The 25,574-nt window shown below is 41.2% G+C and overlaps 1 protein-coding gene across 2 annotated transcripts in view; it reads right to left on the bottom strand.

Annotated features, from left to right (window-relative positions):
* The window catches only part of ddb1 (damage-specific DNA binding protein 1), a 119,266-nt gene that overhangs the window by 65,542 nt on the left and 28,150 nt on the right, over positions 1-25,574 (bottom strand). For both annotated transcript variants that reach the window (XR_013933526.1, XM_080434512.1), the window contains exons 8-12: positions 24,113-24,196; positions 19,184-19,300; positions 11,250-11,352; positions 5,732-5,807; positions 5,528-5,636 (exon numbers count right to left, since the gene is read on the bottom strand). Coding sequence is in view for 1 of the 2 variants with exons in the window: in XM_080434512.1 (XP_080290638.1) it covers positions 5,528-5,636; positions 5,732-5,807; positions 11,250-11,352; positions 19,184-19,300; positions 24,113-24,196 (489 nt within the window). In the remaining variant the exon portion in view is untranslated. The remainder of the gene's footprint in view (positions 1-5,527; positions 5,637-5,731; positions 5,808-11,249; positions 11,353-19,183; positions 19,301-24,112; positions 24,197-25,574) is intronic.

Here is a 25,574-nt window from a genome sequence, read left to right as displayed (position 1 = left end):
TATGTAGGCTTTTTAGCTTTTCTTATGTTGCTTAAGTTGTATCACTTTTGGAGATATTTTTGTTATTTGCTGTGTATCATGGATGTGCTATTCTTCTTTGTTTTGTAGTTTATGTTTAGCAAACACGTGTAATTTTATTCTGCCTCTTGGACAATTCACACTTGAAAAAGAGACTGTCTTAATGTGTTTTTACTGGTTAAATTTAAAAAAAGCATATTTGGGGGCATTGTGTGTCTCCAAAAATATACAAAGATTTTCAATTATGTAAAAAGATAGAAACGAAAACGAGCACACTCAGTCCATTCAAATAGAGTTGACCGGGTGCACGGCTTAAGAAGACTCACAATGGAAAAAGAACAGCCTGCACTCCAAAGTACTTCAGGTACTTTTTAAATAATAATAAGGCACGGACATACACGTGTACTGTATGTCTTATTATTAATGAGAAAGTACCAAAAAGGACTTCAGAGGGAGTGCTGGCTGTTCTTTTAACATCGTTAAAAAAAGAGAGAAGAAAAAAGCCTACCTACAAGCTCACAACGCATCACGATACGACACGTTGTGAGCTTGTAGATCGGCTATTTTCACACCTCACACCATCGTACAACTAAGAATAAAATAGGCTTTAAATGGTTAATATCATAATGGGTCAGACAAGGACTCAAGCAACACAAATGCTTGTCCTAGTGCAGCTCGGAAACATTGGCAGCACCTAAGACCATGAGTCACATTTTTAATTATGGTCTAACAGCTATGTAGCCTGACACTCAGCCTGAATTTTCATTTCGTTCCACACCATTATTCAGTCTGAAAGCCCTCTCAATGCAGCCGATTTCTGAGATGGGGGCGTGGCCAAAGTGGGACTCTTTGGCAATTGGTTCATACTGGATTATCCCGATCCCGATTCGTCGTACAGATTTTCAACCGAGAAACACCCGCCTTCGACAGAGTCACCAGACCCTGAATGCGAGGCAAACGAGCCAGGCTAACAGCTATGGCCTTTTTGGTTTAAGGTCCAATGCTGAGAATTCCTGACTGATGGATTCCATTCTTTAGCTAGAAAAAGGTCAGGTATGTCATTGTGGGCCAGCAGTGTTCCGAATTAGCCAATCAGGATGGAATATGAAAAATGACGGCTCCGTCTTGATCAATGGACTATAGACATAGTGTGTACTGATTTGTGTGATGTTTGGACAACATTTGTAGGAGTAATATGAAAAAAATGGTTAAGCAAAAATCTGACTTGGAAAATTTGAGGCATTTTCTTCAAAACGGAGCACTCCTGCTAACTTTGGGAGCCAATCTCAGCCAATCAGGATGGAATATGAAAAATCGGAAAGAACCAAATGTTTCGTTTAATGACTATAGAGATAATGTGTACCGTGATGTTTGGACAAAATCTGTAGGAGTACAGTCAACAAATGTATTTTTGCAAAAATCAGCCTCCTGGTGGCGCTATAACAGGCCCATGTGAAAGATTTGGGGCAGAGGTTCTGCTCTGGCATCCAGTGAGTGTGTGTGCACAGTTTCGCTGCGATTAAGCCAACAGTGCTGGAGATTAGCTGCTTGCAGACGGACGGACGGACGGACAGACAGACAGGGTGCAAAACATAGTCTCGGCCATGCTTTCGGCCTGACAAAAAGGAGACAAAGTATGATTTTTTTCTGAAAAAAATTATATCAATGCTCAAATGCACTGATATAAGGCTCAAATGCTCTCAGGCAGGATGCCATCTGTGCCATCACTAGTTGTTGATGTGTGACTGACTGATTTGTATACTTTTGTCTATACTTTTGTCTAATAAAAGTATATTTTCCTAAATCTGGAGACAATTCAAATGTAAACTATACAGATTATTACTGTGCACTGTACTATATAAGATATAAGACTTTTAACATCTGGCTAAGGGAAACACTGACATCTATCGAGACAAATATAGGCTACCCACATTTAAAAACAATTATGCTTCCGTCATACACACCACTGCCACGTTCAATCATGTACCAGACAGCCCCAGTCTTATTAAGAAAAGAAAATGAATAATGAATACTGCAAGCAAATGGAATCTTTAATTGGGGCAGCAGTAGCTCAGGTCCCCAGCAGGAAGGTTCCCAGTTCGATCCCGGGCTGGGGGGCTCCACCAGAGTTCGTGCCAAAGTGTCCTTGAGCATGACGCCGGACCCCTAATTGCTCCCGATGAGCATGGTTTGTGCACAATCATTGTAAAGCGCTGATTTATTCTCCACTGTTGGCATTACATGAAAACATCAAACCTGGTTTCCTTTTCCAGGTAAAGGCAGTGGTGTGTTCTATGTTTTTTCTGAGGGTATTCGATAATTATTCCCTGCACGACATGCAGCGCGTTTTCAATGGATGAAAAGGTCATTAGACTGTATACGCTTTTTCCCCAAAGAATCTGCACTGTATACGGCACGGTAGAACACACCACTGGGTAAAGGGATCAACCACTTTAAACCTGCTGTCACAAGTAAGACGCGCAAACGCTGGAAGCGAACGCAGCTCGGAAATATTGTGTATTTACGGACTTGTAATCCGTGTTATGTCACCGTGATGGGGAGAGAAGTGTGTGTGTGTGTGTGTGTGTGTGTGTGTGTGTGTGTGTGTGTGTGTGTGTGCTGTTGTGCATTTTCATTCCTGCACTCTGCCGCCCTCTGGGGGCCAGAGTGCACAGTGCATGCACACAGAGACGCAGAGACGCAGACACACAACCCGAGCACGTTTACATAGTAAGCTCCACTTGGTCGGAGCCTCCTTCCGCATTCGCAACTATTCTGGGCATGTCATTATAGGTGAGCATGCACACATGTGAGCTTGTGGATCGTCTACTTTCTCTGTGTGTCGTACAGCGAAGTATATCAGGCTTAGAAGCATGAACCCAAGCATCCCTATTCTGGGCAAATAATACAAACATCCTGGGAAAGTAGCAGATTGTAAGCCAAGCGATTAGGTGTAGAGGGAAAAAAGGATGGCACCATAGACTAGGGATGACGGTCAACTTAACAAAAAAACAAAAAAAACAAAAAAATAAGTGCAGCTCCATCCACTCCTTGTTTAACTTATAGCTGAAAAAGGCTTTATCTCCCTTCCTAAGCACTTTTTTTTTTACTTTGAAAAAAATAATAATAATAATCGTACTGGCCAGAAATAGCCAGAAATAATTCGGGCACTCAATGAGTTAAGTATAGAGTGTTTAATAAGTGGTTAAAAGTTAAGATAAAGCCACCAACATAGGTACAGCGGACTTCTGCTGGAGAAACCACTCGGTCATGTACCTTGAATCGTTAGTGTTTTTAAGAAAATAAAAACATTCCCAACGATGATGTCACTGGTAGGCAGGTTTATGACGTGTCCACAGCCCTTCTATGAGAGACGATTGTTTTTATCAGTGAGGACCTATTATATGAAGATATTTAACCTTTTCAAAACAACTTTCTCCCACCAGTTATTTCTTCACACACATTCACAGGTGCGGCAGAACCAGAGAGAAATACAGATGCGGTACATGTCCTTATAGGCTAGGCTCAGGTCAAATGAACTCGATAAAGCATCTCCTATTGGCAAGAATCACCGTAGCCGCTTTTCCCCTAAGCATAATGAAGTTATGCAGAAATAAAAGTTTATCTAGATAGGCAGGCAGCGCTCTCACTAGACGAGACAGTTCACTACATATGCGCCCGCTTCTGAAATGCCAGCAGGCAGATCAATTATGACTTAATGGATTCAAACACACATCGAGCTCTCGCTAGACTGTTGGAAAATGAGGAATTCCTACCAAAAAGAAACACGGGTCTTTGGGTTCGTTGGGTTACAAGCTAAGCTGTGACTAATCTGCGATTACTACGCTGCATTTCATTTTAATTGCTGATGGTTATCAAAGTGTACATAGAAATAATATTTACGACACAATCTATATAGACTTTCTCCCGTCTGTCACTTTCCATGTGTTTAAATCACGTTTGAAAACTCACTTGTACTCCTTGGCCTTCGAAAATTCAGACAGAGTTGCTGTTTCCACTATGGCATTGTGTCTACATGTTGTCCTGTTTATTGCGTATTGTTTTGCTCTTGTATATTTTTGGTTTTTGGTTCAACGCTGTTGTTTTAAATGTGCTCTATAAATGAAGTGGATTGGATTCCTACAAAATACATTAGGTCAACCTCCAAGGTCAACCTAATGGTCTAAATTAGGGGTCTTCAATGTCTTCCAGGCCAAGGACCCCTTAGCTTTGAGCTTCAGATCAAGCAGAGACCCCTATCGTAATATAACCCTGTACTCTAATGCCAATGAACTGTATTGTTCTACTATAGATACATAGTATCTTGTGTGTGTATTTGTCTATGTATAGGAATGTGATCATGTTGCTACATTGTTCTGTGTTTTCTTTTTTCTGTATGATGGTTCTGTCTGTTGGCTACGATGACCATAGTCTCTGTGTGGACTGAAACATTTGCCTTGCCTTATTCTGTCCTACTCTGGATCTTCTAATAAGGATTGACCGTTTTATTCATATTCTGTACAGCTCCGGATCTTTTAACACATTGACTGCCAATCACGTAGATCTACGCGAACCTATTTAAAGCCGCCACGTGCCAATCGCGTAGATCTACGCGAAGTGGTGTTTAAAAAAAAAAAAAAAACCTTTTCGAATGTTTGTATTTATTTTCGGTTCCGGTAGCACCACCGGAAACGGAATTATTCGGGATCCGGTTTTGCCGATCGCGTCGGCCTCCGTTCTAATGACGAAACTGAAACGCCATTTTCTCTTTGTAGTTTTTCTCCTCGCTGATCACATGGAGGCACCGTTTCACATGTGGTTTTCACTGGTCGAAGCAGTCACATCTCCGCGATGTTTACAAACAGTTTAGAGCTCAATCTTAAGGATTTTAACGAGGTCTATGGCGACGTGAAAAAAACAAAAAAACAACAATAAAACGTTGGCACTGGTGAGTACATTATGAGATTAACCTCTGGCATGGAATGTGTTAAGGAAGGTTTTTATCTCGGATCAGCGGTGATCACGCCGCGATCATTGTTGTTTTTTCCTCCTGCGCGGTGCGGTGAAAAGAAAATCTCACCACAATCCAGCTCTTGCCGCCCGCGTGCGCGTGCACAAACGAGCATGCGCGTGAGAATTTCACGGGCCCGCGCCCGGCCGCCCGCCTGCCTCACCGCCCCTCAACTTCTCCGCGCGTCCCAAATAATCGCCCGCCTCTCATTGAAAATGAATTACATAGGCACGTTGGCCGCTTGCCGTGTGAAAGGACCTTTAGTCTCTTTCTGTGTGCGAGTCCTTCTCTGCTCGTATGTGACTATTTGCCTTGACTGACTCACCAGTGAGTAAGACAAATAAAGGACCGTTTCCAAAGGCGCAGCTCAATCTTTGTTCACTGTAGCATTTTTATCAAAATATTGCATTTGACATCCTCAAATGGACACTAATACAAGAGTGTGTGTGTGTGTGTGTGTGTGTGTGTGGGGGTGTGTGTGTGTGTGTGTGTGTGTACCTGGATAAGCTGCTGGTGGGCCACGTTGCCACAGTAGAAGGTCTGCTGGTTGTCCACAAAGCCTGGTAGCTCTGTCTCCTCCACCTCCTCACCGCTCAGCATCAGCACTCTGGGATAGAAAACAGTGTTTAAAACCAGGGTGCCAGCCAGCAGGCCGCAGCACCACACACACCCAGAGAGAGAGAAAGTAGTGACCATCTTCACCTGGTTTGTCCAACGAACGACAGCACCAGCATGTCGTCTGTGTCTCTGCCGGCCTCCGAGCGCAGTGGCCACAAACCTGAACACAAGATGAAGGGATTACAGCCTAACCGATTATTGGGTCCAATGCTGATCCACACGTTGTAGTCCTAGACTTGTGAAAAAATTCAAAACGTTGAAATCATTGTGAAAACCTTAGATGTTATTAGTTGAACTTGATTTAAACTTAAGTATACATATACATGTACGGAACCTGTGTGTGTGTGTGTGTGTGTGTGTGTGTGTGTGTGTGTGTGTGTGTGTGTGTGTGTGTGTGTGTGTGTTTCTGTCTGTCTGTCTGCCTGCCTGCCTTACACATAACTCAGGCATCAACAATTTACACCAACTATCTGTTCAAACCGCTGCCGCATCCACGGCCAGGAAAACGATACGGGAGCAACACCACCAGACTCTCTGAACAGTTTTTATCTAGCAGCAATTAGACTGCTGAACAAGAGCCAAGTCTGGTGACACTGCACAGACTGAACTGAAATGTGTTGGACTCCATTTGGACTCCATTTCTATACGTACATTCATGACTCTTATTTATTATGCACTTTAGTTACATTAATTGTATTATGCAGATTAGCCATATACTATGCACTTTATGCCTCTCCTCTCTCATTTAATTATCTATCTTTTAACTGCAATGATGAGCCTGCACAACTAAGACTTTCACCCACCTTACTTGTAATGTGATGTGACAATAAAGATTGATTCTGGTTATGCATTGCAGAGGACCCCAAGGCTCTGTTGTGCTGAGTGGGGATTGGGTCAGATCGGCGGCTGTCCAGAACCAAAAATTCCAGATCTATCTGTTATCTGCGTCTCTTTTAATGCTATATATGGAGATCTCTGCATCTTTTTGTCTGTGTACCTTGTATGCCCGTATATGGAGATCGACATCATGACATCATAGACTGGACTCCAAGTACCGGTACTAAACTAAGTGCTCTGACAACAAGTCAAAGGGCACAACGGGTATTGCTATTGCATTCCCAAAAGGCATCGCCCTAGTACAGTAGTTCTCAAACTTTTTCAAGTCAAGGACCCACAAATTGACATATATTTGGCCGCGGACCCCCATCTTAAAATGTGTTGTGCCAAGGACACCCAGAAGAGAAGATTTGTGTTAAAAAAATGTTTACTGTTCAAACGAAGTGATGCGCTGTGAGCTTGTATATCTGCTATTTTTAAGTTTAGCTGGGGACCCCCTGGAACCCCTCCAAGGACCCCTGGGGGTTCCCGCACCCCACTTGGAGAAACCACTGCCCTAGTATATTAAACTTTAATTTTATACAATGAACAAGCAAAACCGAAAAGTAAATATAAAATGCATGTAAACGGAACTTCATTTTATTTAACCAGTTAAATGGAAAGAGCATCGACCGGAACCCGAATTATTTTTATTGCCAGATACAGTATGCTTGCTCATACAGTAAGAGGAATTTGTCTCAGTAAGGTTGGAGCAAAGTATAGAGTCATTAAAATGATTTACAACTATGCTCAAAATACAAACATAAGCAACACAAAGCTAGAATCTACTGTACGTGTGATATGCAATATAAAATGCACACTATAGAGGCTGGTAAAGTCAACGTGGACAGATAAATCAATAAATATGAATTATTGCACAAACTATACACAGAGGGTAGTTAGTTGGCATAATAATATTACACATACTATACAACGTCCAAGGTTTGAATCTAGCTGGAGACCGGTGATTGCGTGTTCTTTCCGCTCTCTAAATATCCTATCTAAAATAAAAGCAACCAGGAATACTTGCATTATGGTTTTATGTCTCTACCGACCAGTTGCCGATTGATCACGTCCATGTCTGTCAAGACTCATACAGTTTGTTGTTGTCGGGCAGAAACCTTGTATCTCCGTTATTTAAAACGTTGTATTTTTTTCCCGTAAATTAATGTCCTACTTCCTTCTACAAGAGTCTCGCAAAAAAGTAGTGAAAATAGCCCATCTACAACGCATCGAATCACGATGCGTTCCTGAGCACGTTTTTTGGAAGATACAAGGCTTCCACCCGACAGCAACGATATGTAGTGAATGAAGACTACTAATGTGTTCGGGGGAAGGAGGCCTGGTGGGGAGAGCGATATTCCTCACTGCACGTAATCCTAACGGGCTGGGTGGGGGCGGCACTTGTCGTCAGGGAGTGTTGGGGGGGGGGACTACTCTCCCTCTGCCAGTCTGGGGAGAGCCCAGAACTGAGCTCATGCCTCAATGCATGAGGAGTGAGCAGGCCGCTTCTTATCACCCAATCTGGGAACCCATCGTCAAATAAAAAGGAAAAACAGCGCCCTCTGCGGTTTTTCACTTGTTCATTTGGCTCTGGGCGGAGCTGTACGGAGGACCCGAGCTCAGGGAAACCAGGGTTTTGGTCTGCCCTCAGCCTTTCACTTCCGGTGGTGCGACTATGTTTTCATTCCCACTAACAGTATTTCTCCACGGAACACTAACACAATTTCTCCCAAAGAACATGGATCGTTTTGGTTATAAGCCCACTTGTTTCTATGATGAAAGAGCAAGTTAAAATGTTACTAACTTTCCGTGGTTTTGTCTGCTCCAAAGACGCTATTGTTAAATGAGTTTTGGTTTGTTTCCAGTGGGAATTGAGCCGCACACATGTAAATCCCGCCCACTACATTTGATTGGGTAAAGCGCGGCCTGCATCCTGATCTGAAGGCACGCCCACGCCATGCCAATGTGCAAGGGTTGTCAACACGGCTACCGACAGATCCAAGCGCAGCGATGGATCCGTTCTTGAGAGATTACTTATCACCTGACAGGGGAGAGTTTCCCCAGTAGGACGTAGAGTGTGGAAGGAACACGTTATTCCAACCAGTTCCTTTCCCCTCCATCAGGTGCCCCGGCTGACCAGGGGGAGGCAGTATAGAGACCAGGATTACTGCATGTTTTTTGTGAGGGTACCTACCCTACACGGGGACACGGGGAGAACATGCAAACTCCACACAGAAAGGCCCTTTCGCCAACCCCACCTAGGGTATGGGCGCTGATGACGCTGAGGAGAGGACACTGAGTGCCCACAGCGTCCCCGGCGGGAATCAAACCCAGGACTTTCTAGCTGTGATGCGACAGCGCTACCGACTGCACCACCGTGCCCCCTGGAAATTAGCGTTCTTGCTATAAACCCACATAAACGTATAAATAAAATAAAAAAATAACGAATGTGAAGATAAAGGGGTAAAAAGAGGTTAAAACGACATGGATTCCACAAGCGGCACTTCCACAGTTCCAACTGTGGTGGATGTGTCAAACTTTGGAAGGTGTTCTGAAGGTGTTTAGTTTTGTAATGAGGACGGTAAGCGCTTCATCGATCAGTTAGCAGAGTAATTGCCTCTCATCAGGAGGTGCAGGAGGGGGTGACAAGAGGGTCAGATTTTTAAGGCAGGACTACTCGATAAATAAACGAGTTTAACAAAAGCCAGCAGACCTCGGCCAGACCTCTGTCTCCTCCAAACATCACACAGACATCAGTCTCGGAAGGGAGAATCCAATTTTCTGTTGATTAACCCAGTCGATCCGGGAACTTATTTGTGTCATTTTAGATTTGAGCTCCAACCATTATTTTATACTTTGGCTATTCAAAAATAGCAGATCTACAAGCTCATAGCGCGGCACCGAGTGCCGCGCTATGAGCTTGTAGATCTGCTATTTTTGAAAAATCTTGAACATTTGTGCAAATCTTTAATCTTTAATTTTTAACTCAAATCTTTTTAACTTCTGGAGGTCCCTGGAACAAAATATTTTACAAATGTTTGCTTTAAAAAATAAATATTCAAAGATTTGCACACATTTTCACGATTTTTCCAAAAAATAGCAGATCTACAAGCTCATAGCGCGGCACCGATGAGCTTGTTCTGCTTCGAAGACGCTATTGTTAAATGAGTTTTGGTTTGTTTCCAGTGGGAATTGAGCCGCACACATGTAAATCCCGCCCACTACATTTGATTGGGTAAAGCGCGGCCTGCATCCTGATCTGAAGGCACGCCCACGCCATGCCAATGTGCATGGGTTGTCAACACGGCTACCGACAGATCCAAGCGCAGCGATGGATCTGTTCTTGAGAGATTACTTATCACCTGACAGGGGGGAGTTTCCCCCGGTAGGACGTAGCGCGTGGTAGGAACACGTTATTCCAACCAGTTCCCTTCCCCTCCATCAGGCGCCCCGGCTGTCATGGGGGAGGCAGTATAGAGACCAGGATTACTGCATGTTTTTGTGAGGGTATTAACTACCCCAGGAGACACGGGGAGAACATTCAAACTCCACACAGAGTAGGCCCTTTCGCCAACCCCACCTAGGGTATGGGCGCTGATGATGCGGAGGAGAAGACACGCCCCCCAGCGCCCCCGGCGGGAATCGAACCCAGGACCTTGAAGTGTGTTTTTGATACATTTTTTGTGTAAGAAAAAAATTGTAACATCTAAACCCCCCCGCCCCCCCAAATCAATAATATCATTAAAATCTATAATTGCATGTATTATAATCATTTAATTAAATCAATAACTTTGATTAACTGTTACAGCCCTAGCTGTTATATGGGGAGGGGGGGGGTGGCTGAAATGGAATGTTTCCACACTGCAAACCGTTTGCTAATTGAAAATAAACGTTCCCCAAGTCTCCCGTGACAATTTGTCCGGCTGATTCCAAATAATTCCCCAGCCAAACGTTTTTTTTTATGTTTTATTCTTTCGTCGTGCGGGGGAACAGTGACAACTAAGCCATCTGGGCTCACTATAATATAATGAGGAGCGGGATTGGCAACGAGCCCTCGTGTTGTTGGCTCGGACACACACACACACAGATGTTAACCCTTTAAGACCGGGAACGTGTCCGTGTCATTGTAAGATTTCTTTGTCTATTCAAAAATAGCTATTAAAAAAATATAGCAGATCTACTATGAGTTTGTATATTTGCTATTTTTTTTGCTAAATCGTGGAAAATTTGTGCAAATCTTTGAATATATATCTTCTTTTTTTTTAAAGTGCAACTCAAATCTCTGCTTCTCTGCTTTATTTTGATATGGGGGTCCGCGGCCAAATACATATCATTTTGGGGGTCCTTGACGTGAAAAAGTTTGAGAACCACTGGTTATGGCAACATTCGTTAAAAAAAAATATATATATATATATATATATATGTATATTCAAAGAAATTTCCAAAAATGTTCAATTTAAAAAAAAATATATAGCAGGTATACACATGTAGATCTGCTATTTTTGAATAGCCAAAGAAATCTAAAAATGACACTGGTCTTAATGGGTTATGGTTGGAGTGGATCTGATCGTGGAGTCAGCACTGGAACCAAGGCCAGTACATGAGAGAGAGAGAGAGAGAGAGGAGAGACAGCGATAGCGGGGGGGGGGGGGGGGGACTGTGTCAGAGGACATCACAGAAGAAAGTCCAAAGAGAGACGCCTCTCGTTCGGCAACAAACAAACCTTTGATTCCTGGAAGGTCGATGCTGGCGTGCTCGTGAATCCCAATGCCGTTGCGGATGATTCTGAGCGAGCCTTCTTTGAACGCGCCCGAGCACGTCACCAGCTGCAGGAACGAAAAAACAAGAGACAGAGAGAGAGAAAATTAAGTGACAAGACGAGACGAAGGAAAACAACAGCAGTTCCACATAAGAGAAAAATAACGGCGCTGTCGGGGCAGAAACCTCTTATCTCCATTTTTTAAAGGGACTACACCATGAATTTTTACTTTCTCTTCTTTTTTTGTGTGTTTTTGGTCTCCCCTACCTCTCTTCTATCCTCAAAAATACCCCAGTTTGAACACTCAGGCTTTCACAGCAAATCTGGGGTTTTCTGTAAATTGGTCTCAAAACAGGCCAAACTGATTTGGAACAATTCCTCCCGTTTTTCAGTTCAAAATTTTTTTATGCATACAAACTGGCTCAATAGCGCCCCGTGCCAAACAGGACAACGTGGTATTGCAGGTAAAAGTGCTTTATAAGCCAGAGAGAAGTTAGTTGGAATGAGTATATCTGAGGCTTGATTTAGGCTCAAACCTTTTGAAAAACGTTTCAGGGACATAAACAATATGATATTAAATATATATATTTTTTTAATTCATGGTGTAGTCCCTTTAACCTTTTCGTGTTTTTTTCCCCCCGTAAATTAACGACCTACTTGATCATACTACAGCGTCACACAAAAAGTATCAAAAGTACAGTGGTGGAAGAAGTACTCAGATATATTACTTACAATACAATATCACATGTAGAAATACTCTGTTACAAGTAAAAAGCCTGTGTTCAAAAGGATACTTGAGTAAATGTATGAAATAATTGGCGTCAAAATATACTTAAAGTACCAAAAGTGCTAAAATGTTTGAAAATAGCCGATCTACAAGCTCACAACGCGTCTTGTAGATCTGCTATTTTCAAATAGCCTATGAATGAAATAGGGCAAAAGTGGTTAATGTATGATTTATGATATATTAATCTATATATGCAAAGTAACTAAAGTTTTCAAATAATTGTAGTGGAGTAAAAGTACAACATTTGCCTCTTAAGATGTAGTGGAGTAGAGGTAAAAGTATTATAAAAAAATATACTCCAGTAAAGTAGAAAATACCTCAATATTGTACTTAAGTAAAGTGCTTGAGTAAATGTTAGTTACTTTACACCATTGCAAAAAGCAGCAGATCCGCAAAAGAGAAGCTTGTCGAACATTCCGCTACTTTTTTTAAATTGAATCCTGAAAAGTTTTGTACATGCGAGGTTTCCATCCGACAGAGACGATAACTTAACAACGCGCTCTTAAGTCTAGACACAGGTGTGTGTGTGTTGCAGTGGGTGAATCACCATCCATTTGTAATACGGGCAGCAGCAGCATCAGCAGCAGCATCAACATCTCTACCGAGATGAAAACCAGCGATAAAACGGCTGGATGGAGCTTGACAACTCAGTGCTCCCTAAAGATGAATATCAGCGGCGGTTTGCCATAACGTCTGACTGACTGAATGAATGAACGGAGGATATAATGGTTGTTATTGGCAGAGTGAATAAAAGGCGCATGACAGAACCGTGGCCTGAGTTTATAATCCATTCAATCCGGGAACGCATCGGTGTCATTTTTAGATTCATTTGGCTATTCAAAAAAATAGCAGATATACAAGCTCATCTTAAAACGTCTTAAAAAAATAAAAAAAATTGCTGCTCCATTCACTTCAATGTTAAAAAATAAACGGAGAAAAAAATAATCAAAATTTTCCTATGTTTTACCATGTATTTTTGAGTGAAACATGCTATTTTCAAACATCAAACGACACACGTCAACGAGGTCACAATGACCTCGTTGACATTTTGTGAAACCACACCTGAAAACATACTGGAGAAAAATATTCTGTGACTACTTGAAAAAGGTACAAAATCGTTAAAATGCGGCAGAGGCTGCAGCCTGTTTCAGAAAACCCCTGGCAGTGAATGTGTTAAGAGCGAACTATGGGTTACTTGCGTAACCCCGGTTTTGTAAATTGCGAACGAGTTGTTAACTCCGATCTGCGCATCTGGGGGTCACTGGAACAACATTTTGAGATGGGGGTCCGCGGCCAAATACATATCATTTGGGGGGTCCTTGACATGGACCATCAATGATATAGCAACATACTGTAATGATTTATAAAACATTTTTAGATATGTATTTGGCCTCGGACCCCCCCCCCCCCCCCCCCCCAACTCAAAATGTTTTGTTCCAGGGACCTGCAGAAGCAAAGATTTGAGTTACATATGTTTGTAACAAAGATTTTTCAAAAATAGCAGATCTACAAGCTCATATGAGCGTGTAGATCTGCTATTTTTGAATAGCCAAAGAAATCTAAAAATGACACAGATGCGCTCCCGGGATTGAATGGGTTACAGACAGCCTCAAAAGAAGTGAAGCGTGGTTGAAGTGTGGCTGAATGCACTCAGCAAAGGTGTATTGGTGCGTGTGTGTGTGTGTGTGTGTGTGTGCTATGAAGTTCACATTGAAAACATTCATAATGGACTCAATAATTAGTCTGACTAACTAACTACTTAAGCCCCTACGTTATCCTTCGTCATACAATATAGTGTGGTGCAAAAAAATTGGCTATTTGAGCCATTTCAGGAAAATCTATGATTTTATTTAAACGGAGAAGGCGTGAAAAGAAGTGAAGCGAGCGTGTGTCTGAATGCCCTCAATAGCTGAATAATGTGTGAAGACGCAGTTGCGACCTTCTGCCTTTTTGGAACTGCATCAAGTCTCCTCTCTGGAGCTTTGTCTGAAAAAACCCTGACACGACGTCTCACGGACATCAATAATCAATAAACGAGGGCTGAATAAAAGATAGGGCTTGTGTCTCACATCATAGATATGTTATAACCTCAGCGCTGATGATGACTGAAGCCGTGTTAACAAGAGGTTCCAGACAAGGAGCCGTCTTGACCCGTGACTCCATGAAACTGACATTCAGTACAGCTAATCAACACTATCCTATTGACTGGAGAAAAAGAAAAGGTCTGGAGTGCTCGTTAAGTCGAGAAAAAGAAGAAGTGGGGGGGGGGGGGGGGGGGGACACGAAGCACTCTTCTGGTGAAAAAGTTAACTCACTGAGTGCCAGAATTATTTCTGGCTATGTTGTCCCAGTGCCAGAGATTTTGTAAAAAATAAAAGTAAAAAAAAAAGTGCTTAGGAAGCGAGATACAGCCCTTTTCAGTTATAAGTTAAACAAGGAGTGGATGGAGCTGCAAATCTTCAGATAATGATATCTTGGGTTCTGAATAGGGATGCACGATATTGGTTTTTTGAAACCGATACCGATATCGATAACTTCCTGCTTCTCAAGACCGATACCGATAACCGATAATACAAATATATGTACATATATTAAAAAATCTAAAAAAAATGTTTTCAAATGTATATGAATCTGTAGTATTAGCACACCTTATGGTAAGACTAGTACTACTTTGCCCTAGTAGTGGGCAAAGGTGGATTTAACATAGCTTTGAACAATAGAATACATTTAATCATAGAACATTTTAATCATTATTATTATTTTATTTTGTATTATTTATGAATGTAGAATTTCTTTTTACTATTTATTGTGTAGCAATAAAAGACTGGAAACACTGGCTTACAGTTGAATTATTGGCAACTAAAGAAATAGGAATTCAAGAAATAATGAAGACAAATATGCAATAATAATATGCTTGTCATTGAGAAAGGAAAATAAAGTTGTCTTTTTGAGGAGAAGTAACCTTAGAAGTCACTTTAAGTTTAGCATAAGGGAGAGGGAATTACTTGATATCTCTAGGGCTTTGGTTCTCAAAGTGGGGTCTGGGGACCCCCAGGGGTCCTTGAGGGAGTTCCAGGGGGTCCCCAGCTAAATGATAGATTAGGCACCAAATGGACCCTTATGGGTCTGTAACTCTGACGGGTCCATTTGGTTCCACTTGTACACTCTCAGAGTTAAATTAACATAGATTTTACGATAGAAATTGGGGTCCAAGTGATAGAAATGCCATTAAATGGGGGTCTGTAGCCCTAATGCATGTCAAACTGGGGGTCCTCTAAATTAAAATGGTTGAGAATCACTGCTAGAGCTGTAAAAAATCTTCTCTTATGGGGGTCCCTGGCATATATTTTCAAATGGGGGTCCGCAGGCTAATAAGTGTCAATTTGGGGGTCCTTGACATGAAAAAGTTTGAGAACCACTGCTCTAGGGTACAGAAAACATTCAATTGGCTATTAAACATACACAAGACACAGACGACAGACAACCGGTTACTTACAGCTGCCATTAATTAGTGCTTTTGTGTGGTCAAATCAGGGTCAAATGCACAGCCTCAACGAGCCATCGTTAACCTGCTAATGTTACACAGCTGATTCATGATTGGCAACATGCCTTAAACGCATCCACCACACCACTCTGATCTCCAAGCAAGTTGGAGAACACTTAGTCTAAAATGTTACTTTAGCTGGTCAATTTAAGATGACAACAGCATCAAAGGTTAGTAGTAGACCTGTATGTATGATGATCAGTTATTATTCCAGACAGTGGTCTATCCAAGACGTAACACGTTTGAGACCAGGTCTCAACCAGCTCTCCTCTCTCTCTCTCTGTGTGTTTAGCGTCGCTGTGTGTGTGTGGGGAGGGGAGGGGCTGTGCTGCTGCTGTGTGAGAGAGTCTCCACACAACGGTGTCTAACCGAGTTATACTTCTCCAGTACAACGGTGTCTAACCGAGAGAGTTATACTTCTCCACACAACGGTGTCTAACCAAAAGTCCATGCAGATCACAGCTGACAAATATTATATATTATCGGGGTAAATTATCGGGATAAATAATTTTATCGGGTCTATCGGGATGACGTCATAATTCCTGATATCGGACCGATAAATATCGGGCCGATACTTATCGTGCACCACTAGTTCTGAACATTTTTTTTCCCCCCCCCAAAAAAAGAAAAGAAATCGTGGAGACACACACACACACACACACACACACACACACACACACACACACACACACACACACACACACACACACACACACACACACACACACACACACACACACACACACACACACACACACACGATACTTTCTCCCGCGATAAATAATCGATATACTGCCGAAAAAAAACACAAAAAACGTGATACGTTGTTTTTCCTACTCTGTATTTGTGTAATGATGATTTTGAACTGTTTGGTGCTATTTTATGTGTTTATGAATTGAATACAAGGACTATCGTGATATATCGTTGGTGAAATTTCATGCAATATATCGTGATATCGCAATATATCGATATTTTCAGATATCGTGATATATCGTTGGTGAAATTTCTTGCAATATATATCGAATATCGTGATATCGCAATATATTGAATATCGTCGAATATCGTGATATATATTGTTATCGTGGGCCTAATATCGTGATATATATGGTATCGTGAGGTACCCATATCGTCCCACCCCTAACACACACACACACACATACACCCTATTCATACCCCGCATCAATTAAAAGAAGAAGTTTGAAATCTTGTTGTTTATAAAATTACCAAACCTGCCCATCAATGATGTCACTGGTAGGCAGGTTTCTGAGCTTTGTCCACAGCACTCCTCTGAGACAGTGAGTAGACATCTTATGATGGGCATCAGTGAGGAGAGACCAATTATAATGAGAAAGTGGAATAAAACGGGTGAAGTGATCCGTAGTATATGAGAAACTGTCCTAATGAAGACTTTGAAATAAAAGCAGAAGAGATGACAAAGCAGTTTGAAGTAAAGAGGCTATAATTCCCAAACAATCCTGTGATGGAACTAAAAACAAATCAATACGCCACAAAGAGTCCCGTTTTGTAACCTAATATAACCACTGCTCTAATGACATTAAAGGGATATTTCACTTTCCAAAAAATGTTGGGTCATTTTATCATCTACTCAGGTTTTAGTGAGCCCCCCAGACAGTTTTTAAGTTGCTTGATTCAGTATTTAGATATTTGATATTCATTTTAACAGACACGCCCCCTTCCTATACAAACTATTATAACTTCAAACAACATTTTTAACATGTTAGATTCATCAAAAACACCCGTCCTTGGTTCTGGTAACTCTGCTCTCCTAATACGTGAGGGGGCCGTGTTTTTTCGATTACTTTTTTCATTTATTTAAATCTTTTTTTTATTGCATTTAATTTTCCCCAAAAAATATAAAAAATAAATGAAAAAAGTAATAGAAAAAACACGGTCTCTTCACGTATTAGAAGGACAATATCAGTCACCAGAACCAAGGACGGGTGTTTCCGATTAATCTATCATGGTTAAAATGGAGTTTGAAGTTACAATGGGTTTTTTATAGGAAGGGGGTGTGTCTGATAAAATGAATATCAAATATCTACATACTGAATCAAGCAACTTAAAAACTGTCCGGGGTGCTCCAAAAAGCCAGAGTAGATGATAAAATGACCCAAATTTGTTTTGAAAGTGAAATATCCCTTTAAGAAGATAGATGATAATATTACAAACGCTGGGATATTGTATTGTAAAAGAACACTCGCACACACACCCTGCCCATTTTCTTGTTTCCCAGAGCCTGTACAGTACCATTATAGACAGGTCTGTAAAGGCTTGATTTATACTCGAAAACACCTGATCTAAAAAGGTGCTAGATTGGCTATTTTCGGCGGCGCGACACCCCGTGCAGATGGGTACAAATCAGGCCAGACAACTGCCGGGCTATCCATCACCGGCTGCGGTGTCTGTTTACGCCTGTTGTGTAACAAACACTGGGAAACATGAATCACTCACACGTCCCAGAATTCCTATCAGGCAGTATATAATCACTGTAAATCCTCCCACATTGTCTATATGCTAACCTTCCCATGTGGGATATGGATGTGGGATGTAGGCCAGACAATGCAGGCTGAATGATACGGATAGCAGGGACACAGCACGGCTATTAGAACAGGCGACGCAGACTATGTCACTATGAATAGGGCTGTGAATCTTTTGCTATCTCACGATTCGATTCCCGATTCTTGGGGTTCACGATTCCGATTTTTTCAAAACAAACAATTCTCCATTCAAAAACGTTTTTTTCCGATACAAAGCGATTCTCCATTCGAAACGATTCTCGATTCGAAACGATTCTCGATTCAATTCATAGGATTTCAGGATCTACTCCAGTCTGCTGGCATGAGAGCAGAGTACATTTACGTAGCTTTTTTATTTATTTTTTATTTCTTTGGGCTATTAAAAAATAGCAGATCTACAAGCTCACAGCGCTTCACTTCGTGCCGCGCAGGGAGCTTGTAGATCTATTTTAGAAAAATCTTGAAAATGTGTGCAAATCTTTGAACATATATTTCTTAAAGCGAACATTTATAACTCAAATCTTTGCTTATGGGGATTCTACAAATGTCTTATAAACAACAGATAATATCAGTGGTCCTCAAACTTTTTTCATGTCAAGGACCACCCAAAATGACATGTATTTGGCAACGGACCCCCATCTCAAAACATGTTGTTCCAGGGACCCCCCAGAAGCAAAGATTTGAGTTACAAATGTTCGCTTTAAAATTATATATATATATTCAAAAATTTGCACAAATGTTCATGATTTTTCAAAAATAGCAGATCTACAAGCTCAGAGCGCGGCACTCGGTGCCGCGCTCTGAGCTTGTAGAGCTGCTATTTTTGAATAGCCAAAGTATAAAATAATGGATGTTTTAGTGGTTACACAAATGTGTTCCCGGTCATAATGGGTTAAAAAATAATGTAAGCCAGGGGGACAGTGGCTTCTAGCGGCAGTGATATCAGACTTCGGTGCTCTATTGTCGGTTTCACGTACCTGGCCTTGGCCCTGTTTGGTTATATATGTGTAACTGTATTGTGTTTACATACCTGGCCTTGGCCCTGTCTCTCCAGGTCCACCACACACATGTCCACGATGGGCCCCAGGTTGGTGAAGGTCTCCATAACGGCCACGTAGGAGCCCTGGTCGTTACTGTCCACGTTGAGCTACAATAAATAACAACAACAACGTGCAGTTATCATTACAAGGTCACCTCACAGAGAAATGTGTCACACAATACAATGTTCACCCAAGAATAATAAATACATCCAATCTATATAGCACTTTTCTAGGTTATCAAAGTCACTTTACAAAACAAAACAACTTGATTAAGAAATAACTAGTAAAAAGGCTAAAAACAAACAAGGCAAAAGGGGATTAGAATTAGGTGGGGAATGCAAGTCTGAAAAGGTGGGTTTTGAACAGGGCAAGGGTGGGGGGGCTTTGATGTGGGCTGGGAGTGAGTTCCAAAGGGAGGGGACTGTGTGGTGGATAAAATTCATATAAGAGTCATTGTGGTATTGATTAATTGAATGTATTAGTAAGAGGCAACAATCATCACCTGTTCTTCCCTGTCAAACTCCTCTCCCTGACAAAGTCTTTTAGAAACAGGCAACTCATGCAAACCTATTGCAAACATACCGACTCTGTGTGAGTCAGTTATAAAATAAAGCCCATGTAAGGAGTGACCATCTGCTGTTACCTCATGTGTACTTCTCCTGACTGTATAAATGTCTGTAAGTTGGGGGGTGATGGGGGAAGCTCTGGAGGGAGACACTAGTCTCTCTCTGCTATGATGAGATCTACAATAAAGTATGGAGTTTGATTCCTGACACTGCAGTCCTGCATCTTCCTGATTTGTTTAACTTACTTAAAGTAACATCTAAAAACTTCCATTACAACTGCAAACTGAGAAAGCCCCGTTGCCCCAGGTTTGTTTTTGTGTCTACCAGAGAGGTAAGGGGGAGCTTGGTTGTTGACGGCCTTGGGATAATAACCTGACTATTACGGTCTATGTCTGGAGATCAGATTGAGAGATAGGAGACGTAAGTGTAACAAAGTGTCAAAAGTTGCTCCTGCACCCACCACACAGCCTACAGCTGACTATCAGTTCACATGTCTGCACCTCTGAGAGAAAATAAATATTCATAATGGGTGAATACATGAAGGAATAACTATACCCTTCACAACACACCTCTGCAGTGGGCAGGGTTTGCTGTTATCATTTGCCATTTGTGAGTTCAGCGATGCCATAAACTAACTATCTGTCAAGTGCCAGTATATTTCTCTCTCTCACTCTCTCCTTCTCTCTGTGCAAATGTCAGTGAAAAGTCATGGTTTGACCCAGATACGTATATGGGCACAGAACCTGCTACCGGAGATATATCAAGCAACCATCACAATTACAAGAATGTCTGTCATCTTATCGATTGCCAGAGGTGACTGCGTCTGTCTGTCTCTCTCACACACACACACACACACACGCACGCACGCACACAGGCACACACACACACACGCTCTCTGCCTTGCTCTAACTTTCTATCTCGGTGTGTGCTGTCCAAATTACTTTTACGGTTCACACAGGGTAAATGCACCAGAGAGAGAGAGAGAGAGAGAGAGAGCTCTGCCCCCTTCAGTCTTTGCAACGCATTCCACCGTGCAGATAATTCCACAAACAAATGGGGTGACAACTCACACAGACACCTCACTACCTCTGATGGTGCAGTACTTTTTTTCTCCCGTAAATGAACGCCCTACTTGATCATACTAAAGCGTCACACAAAAGCATCAAAAATAGCAGATCTACAAGCTCGAAACGTGGCACGAAGCGACGCGTTTTGAGCTTGTGGATCTGCTACTTTCGCTATGTTTTTTTATTTGAATCCTGAAAAGTTTTCCAAAAAATGTCCACTCGACAGAGACTATATACTTTATATCACAACACAAAGCATTGCGAGCTTGTAGATCTGCCATTTTTGTAGAATGTTCGCCCCAGGGTAGGGACGCTTCGCTAGAAAGCTCCAGTGTACACTTATGTAACTTCCATGTCGTAACCTTGCTCAGGGGAGATACAGAATTGTTGGCTTTAGGTAGGTAGTACCACTTGTCAACCAGTAGTGGTCCTAACTAGACCCCTGAATAGAATCTAATCTAATCTAAATGTCTTCAAATACAACCGCCACAGTCGTGTTAGTTAAATGTCAAGGACCCCCAAAAATTGATATGTATTTGGCCACGGACCCCATCTGAAAATATTTTGTGCCAGGGACCATAGAAGTGTACATAATCATCATCATCATCCAATAATTGTATATAATCATCATCCAATAACTAAACAAAGCTCTGTGCGTGCTGCGTGCGTCCCCAAAATCTCTTCTGCCCGATTCTCCTCAGAGGCTGGAGCTATTGATCTGCATTTGCACACAGCCATTGCCCATTACCATGTGCACGGAACACAGACGCCCGTTGTTCACTTTCCCCAAATGTCAGCTGTTTATTAGCGTTTTTATGTAAAATAATGTCGCCATGGTTACGCCCCCCCCCGTGCTATGGGATGGCCCCCCGATCTATGGGTCTGTGCACAGTGCATAACCCAAACTGCACATACTTAACCCATAACTGCACACTACTATGGTCTAGTGTATAATAAATGTAAAGCCAGCTCATGGCATTAGAAGGGCACCACCACACTGTTGGGCTTTATTTAGCAACAATTAGAACTTCAGTCTTCAGTGCATATTATCTCTTTTATTACAAAGCTACTTTACGAATGAGGTCAACAATTATAACAGTCTCTCTGCATATTTAATTGTCGCTTTCATTAAACAGCTACTTTATGAATGATGTCAACGATTGTAACTGTCTCGCTGCATATTTAATTATCTCTTTTTATTACACAGCTACTTTGTGAAAGATGTCAACAACTATAACGGTCTCGCTGCGTATTTTTTGTCATCCCTTTTTATTACGCTGCTACTTTATGAATGATGTCAACGATTCGACACACGTGGGGAAAAAAAAAAAGTGATTTTAGAATCAGCTTACAAGCTTAGGGAACTGTTAAAAACAAATAGTCTATGAGATTGTGTGATTAGAGGAGCGACACTATAAACACAGCGATGTGTTGCTCAGAAAGAACACACCATACACAACGCCTTAACCCATTAAGACCGGGAACGCATCTGTATCATTTTTTGATTTCTTTGGCTATTAAAAAATAGCAGATATTGAGCTTGTAGATCTGCCATTTAAAAAATATATATTCAAAAATGTTCACGATAAAAAAAAATAGCAGATCTACAAGCTCATAGCGTGGCACTCTGTGCCGCGCTATGAGCTTGTATATCTGCTATTTTTGAATAGCCCAAAGAAATCAAAAAAATGACACGGATGCGTTCCCGCTCTTGATGGGTTAAAGCAGCATTTAACATGCTGTGACTAATGTTTCTCTTGGGGATGAATGCAACATCTGTTTATGGCTTCGTCTATGGCTTTCACTTTAGAGAAACTAACTAAACCCTGAAGGAATGAATTATTAATCAACATCTGACGGAGTGTTTGTGTCTAATAAGATACCGTATGTATACAAATGCTACTAAAAGGAAGGGCGACACATTCTTTTTTTTTACTGTAACTTTAACACATTGCCTACCAAAAACGTTTTTAAAATATTTTTTTATTTTTGGGGTTTTTCCGTTCTTTACAAAGAACCAGGAGATAATGCGATCCAAAGATTTGCTGCTCCATTCACTTCAATGTTAGAAAATAAACGGAGAAAAATAAACGGAGAAAAAATATCACATTTTTCCTATGTTTTACTATGTATTTTTGAGTGAAATTAAAATGTTCAAACATCGAACAACAAATGTCAACGAGGTCGCGATGACCTCTTGACATTTTTTAAACCACACCTGAAAACCCTCAGTGATTAGCACCCAACAGGGGATCAATCATACTGGAGATACATATTCTGTGACTACTTGAAAAAGGTATGAACTCGTTAAAAATGCTGGCAGAGGCTGCAAACTGTTTTAGAAAACCCCTGGCAGTGAATTTAACTAATGTGGAAAAAACTGTACATACAGCATGTTATAATTTGGCATTCTCATATGAATAATAAATATATTGTCTCTGTCGTCCAAATCTGTTACTTTTCAGGATAAAAATTCAAAAATAGCAAAAGCAGCAGATCTACAAGATCTAGGGCGTTGATTTACGAAAAATAACAAAAAGTTAAAATATGGAGATAAGCGGTTTCTGCCCGACAGCAACGATATATATATATATATATATATATATATTTTGGAAATGGTGTTTGAACAGTTAAATCTGCCAAGCCCAGCATTTACCATAATCAATAATAATATAATATTAGCATAATCAATGCTGTAACATCAGCAGTGGAAGTAGTTTTACCTTGTGGCTGCTTGACCGCACAACTTGTCAAAAACATCAATATACTGTATATTTAATTAAATATTTTTAACCCTTTCAATCCGGGAACGCATCTCTGTCATTTTAGATTTCTTTGGCTATTCAAAAATAGTAATAATAAATCTTTGAAAAATCATGTTTGTTTTTTTAAGCGAACATTTATTTTTTAAAGCAAACATAAAATGTTTGCTTTAAAAAAGAAGACATTTGTTGAAGACATTTGTTGAGACATTTGACAGTTACAAATTTTGTAACTGTCAAATGTCTCAACAAATGTCTTCATTGTTCTGAAAAACTATTGTTGCTATATCAGTCTATGTGCTATATCACTTTTTCTTGTCTAAAATACCCAAAATTATGTTTTTGGCCGCCGATCCCCATCAAAATATGTTGTTCCAGTCTGAATTATTGGCTGAATTATAGGCGACCGATCTGCTATTTTTGAATTCTTTTTTTATAAATCTTGAAAGAACTCCTGGTTTAGAAGGCATTTGTAGAATGGGCCTCAGGTCTTGTTGTCTGGGTGGAAGTGTGTTTTTTTTTACCTTGACCAACTGGGAGTCTCCCAGTCTGGAGCCCACAAACACCACTCCATTGTCCAGGTAGGTCAGGCACTCTGCGATGGACGTCTGGCAGAGGAGAGAGAGAGAGAGACAAATTAGTGCTACCCGGGCCATTCAGAGGAAAGAGAGAAGTTAGTGCTGCCTAGGCTGTTCCGAGACACAAAGAGTCTCCTTTGTATCTCCTACCGGAACGGCTGCCTACCGGTCCGCTGGTCATCAAATTATCACCCATTAAACGCAGGTGCCCGTCGGATATCCGTGGGTACCCGGCCCGTTGCAGGACTCTGCCGCTTAGACATTAGAAAATCACGTCACTGTCTAGTTGTCATTCACCACACTGGATGGTAACGTGATGTCAACCTGAACAGCCAACGGCTGCTGGCATTTTAACCACTTTCAACCTGGTGGCCTGATTTATGGCAGGTCTTAAAAATGGTGCAATTAATTGCCCAAAATGTTCAAAAATGGCACATCTACAAGCTACAAGCATCTTCTACTTTGAACCATTTTTACCCAAAATAGCAGTGCCAGGCTGAAGTGGTTAAGTGTGTCTGTGGGTATTATAAATATTTCTTTGGACATACAGGGTTTTACATCCGACAGAGATGACTTGCTTGTGGAGTTTCAGTCGAGTTCAGCCTGGTCTGTGTCTGTGTGTTGTTGACTGACAGCTTCATCATTTAGTCCTAAAGCATTCTGCTGCATCATAATGTCTCCTCACGTCCACACTTCTTCAGAGGAGCAGGGAAATGGGCTCCTCTCTCTTCTTCAGAGGAGCAGGGAAATGGGCTCCTCTCTGTGGGGCTGTTTACAAGTTCTCACCTCTTCCATTACACGTTGATTTAGCCCATTCAATCCGGGAACGCATAGCTGTGTCATTTTAGATGTTTTGCTGTAAACATTATTTTAAGCTTTGTGCTATAAAGAAATAGCAGTGCTGCGCTACGAGCTTGAAGATCAGCTACGTTTTTTTTTTTGTGAAAATGTGCAAATCTTTGAATATATGTTTTTTAAAAGCGAACATTTTTGACCAAAATCTATGCTTCTGAGGATTGTACTTATGTCTTCTTTTACTTATGTTGCTATAATATCAGTGGTTCTCAAACCTTTTTCATGTCATGGACCAGAATATTTTGTTCCAGGGACGCCCAGAAGCAAAGATTTGAGTTAAAAATGTATATATACATATTCAAAGATTTGCACACATTTTCACGATTTGTTGAAATTGAAAAATAGCAGAACTACAAGCTCATACTCTGTGCCGCGCTATGAGCTTGTAGATCTGCTATTTTTTAACAGCCTAAGAAATCTTAATATGACACAGATGCCTTCCCGGATTGAGCGGGTTAGAAAGCAGCACAATAAGAATATACAACAACGCCTGGAACTGAAAGCAGACAGACAGTGGCTGGCAGGTGGCTGCTAATGACTTATTGAGGCGTTA

The sequence above is a fragment of the Gymnoscopelus braueri genome, assembly GCF_963280865.1.
Source record: "Gymnoscopelus braueri genome assembly, chromosome: 1".
Taxonomy (NCBI): domain Eukaryota; kingdom Metazoa; phylum Chordata; class Actinopteri; order Myctophiformes; family Myctophidae; genus Gymnoscopelus; species Gymnoscopelus braueri.
The sequence above is the reverse complement of the archived record's forward strand: the minus strand, read 5'-3'. Positions and strand labels throughout refer to the sequence as shown.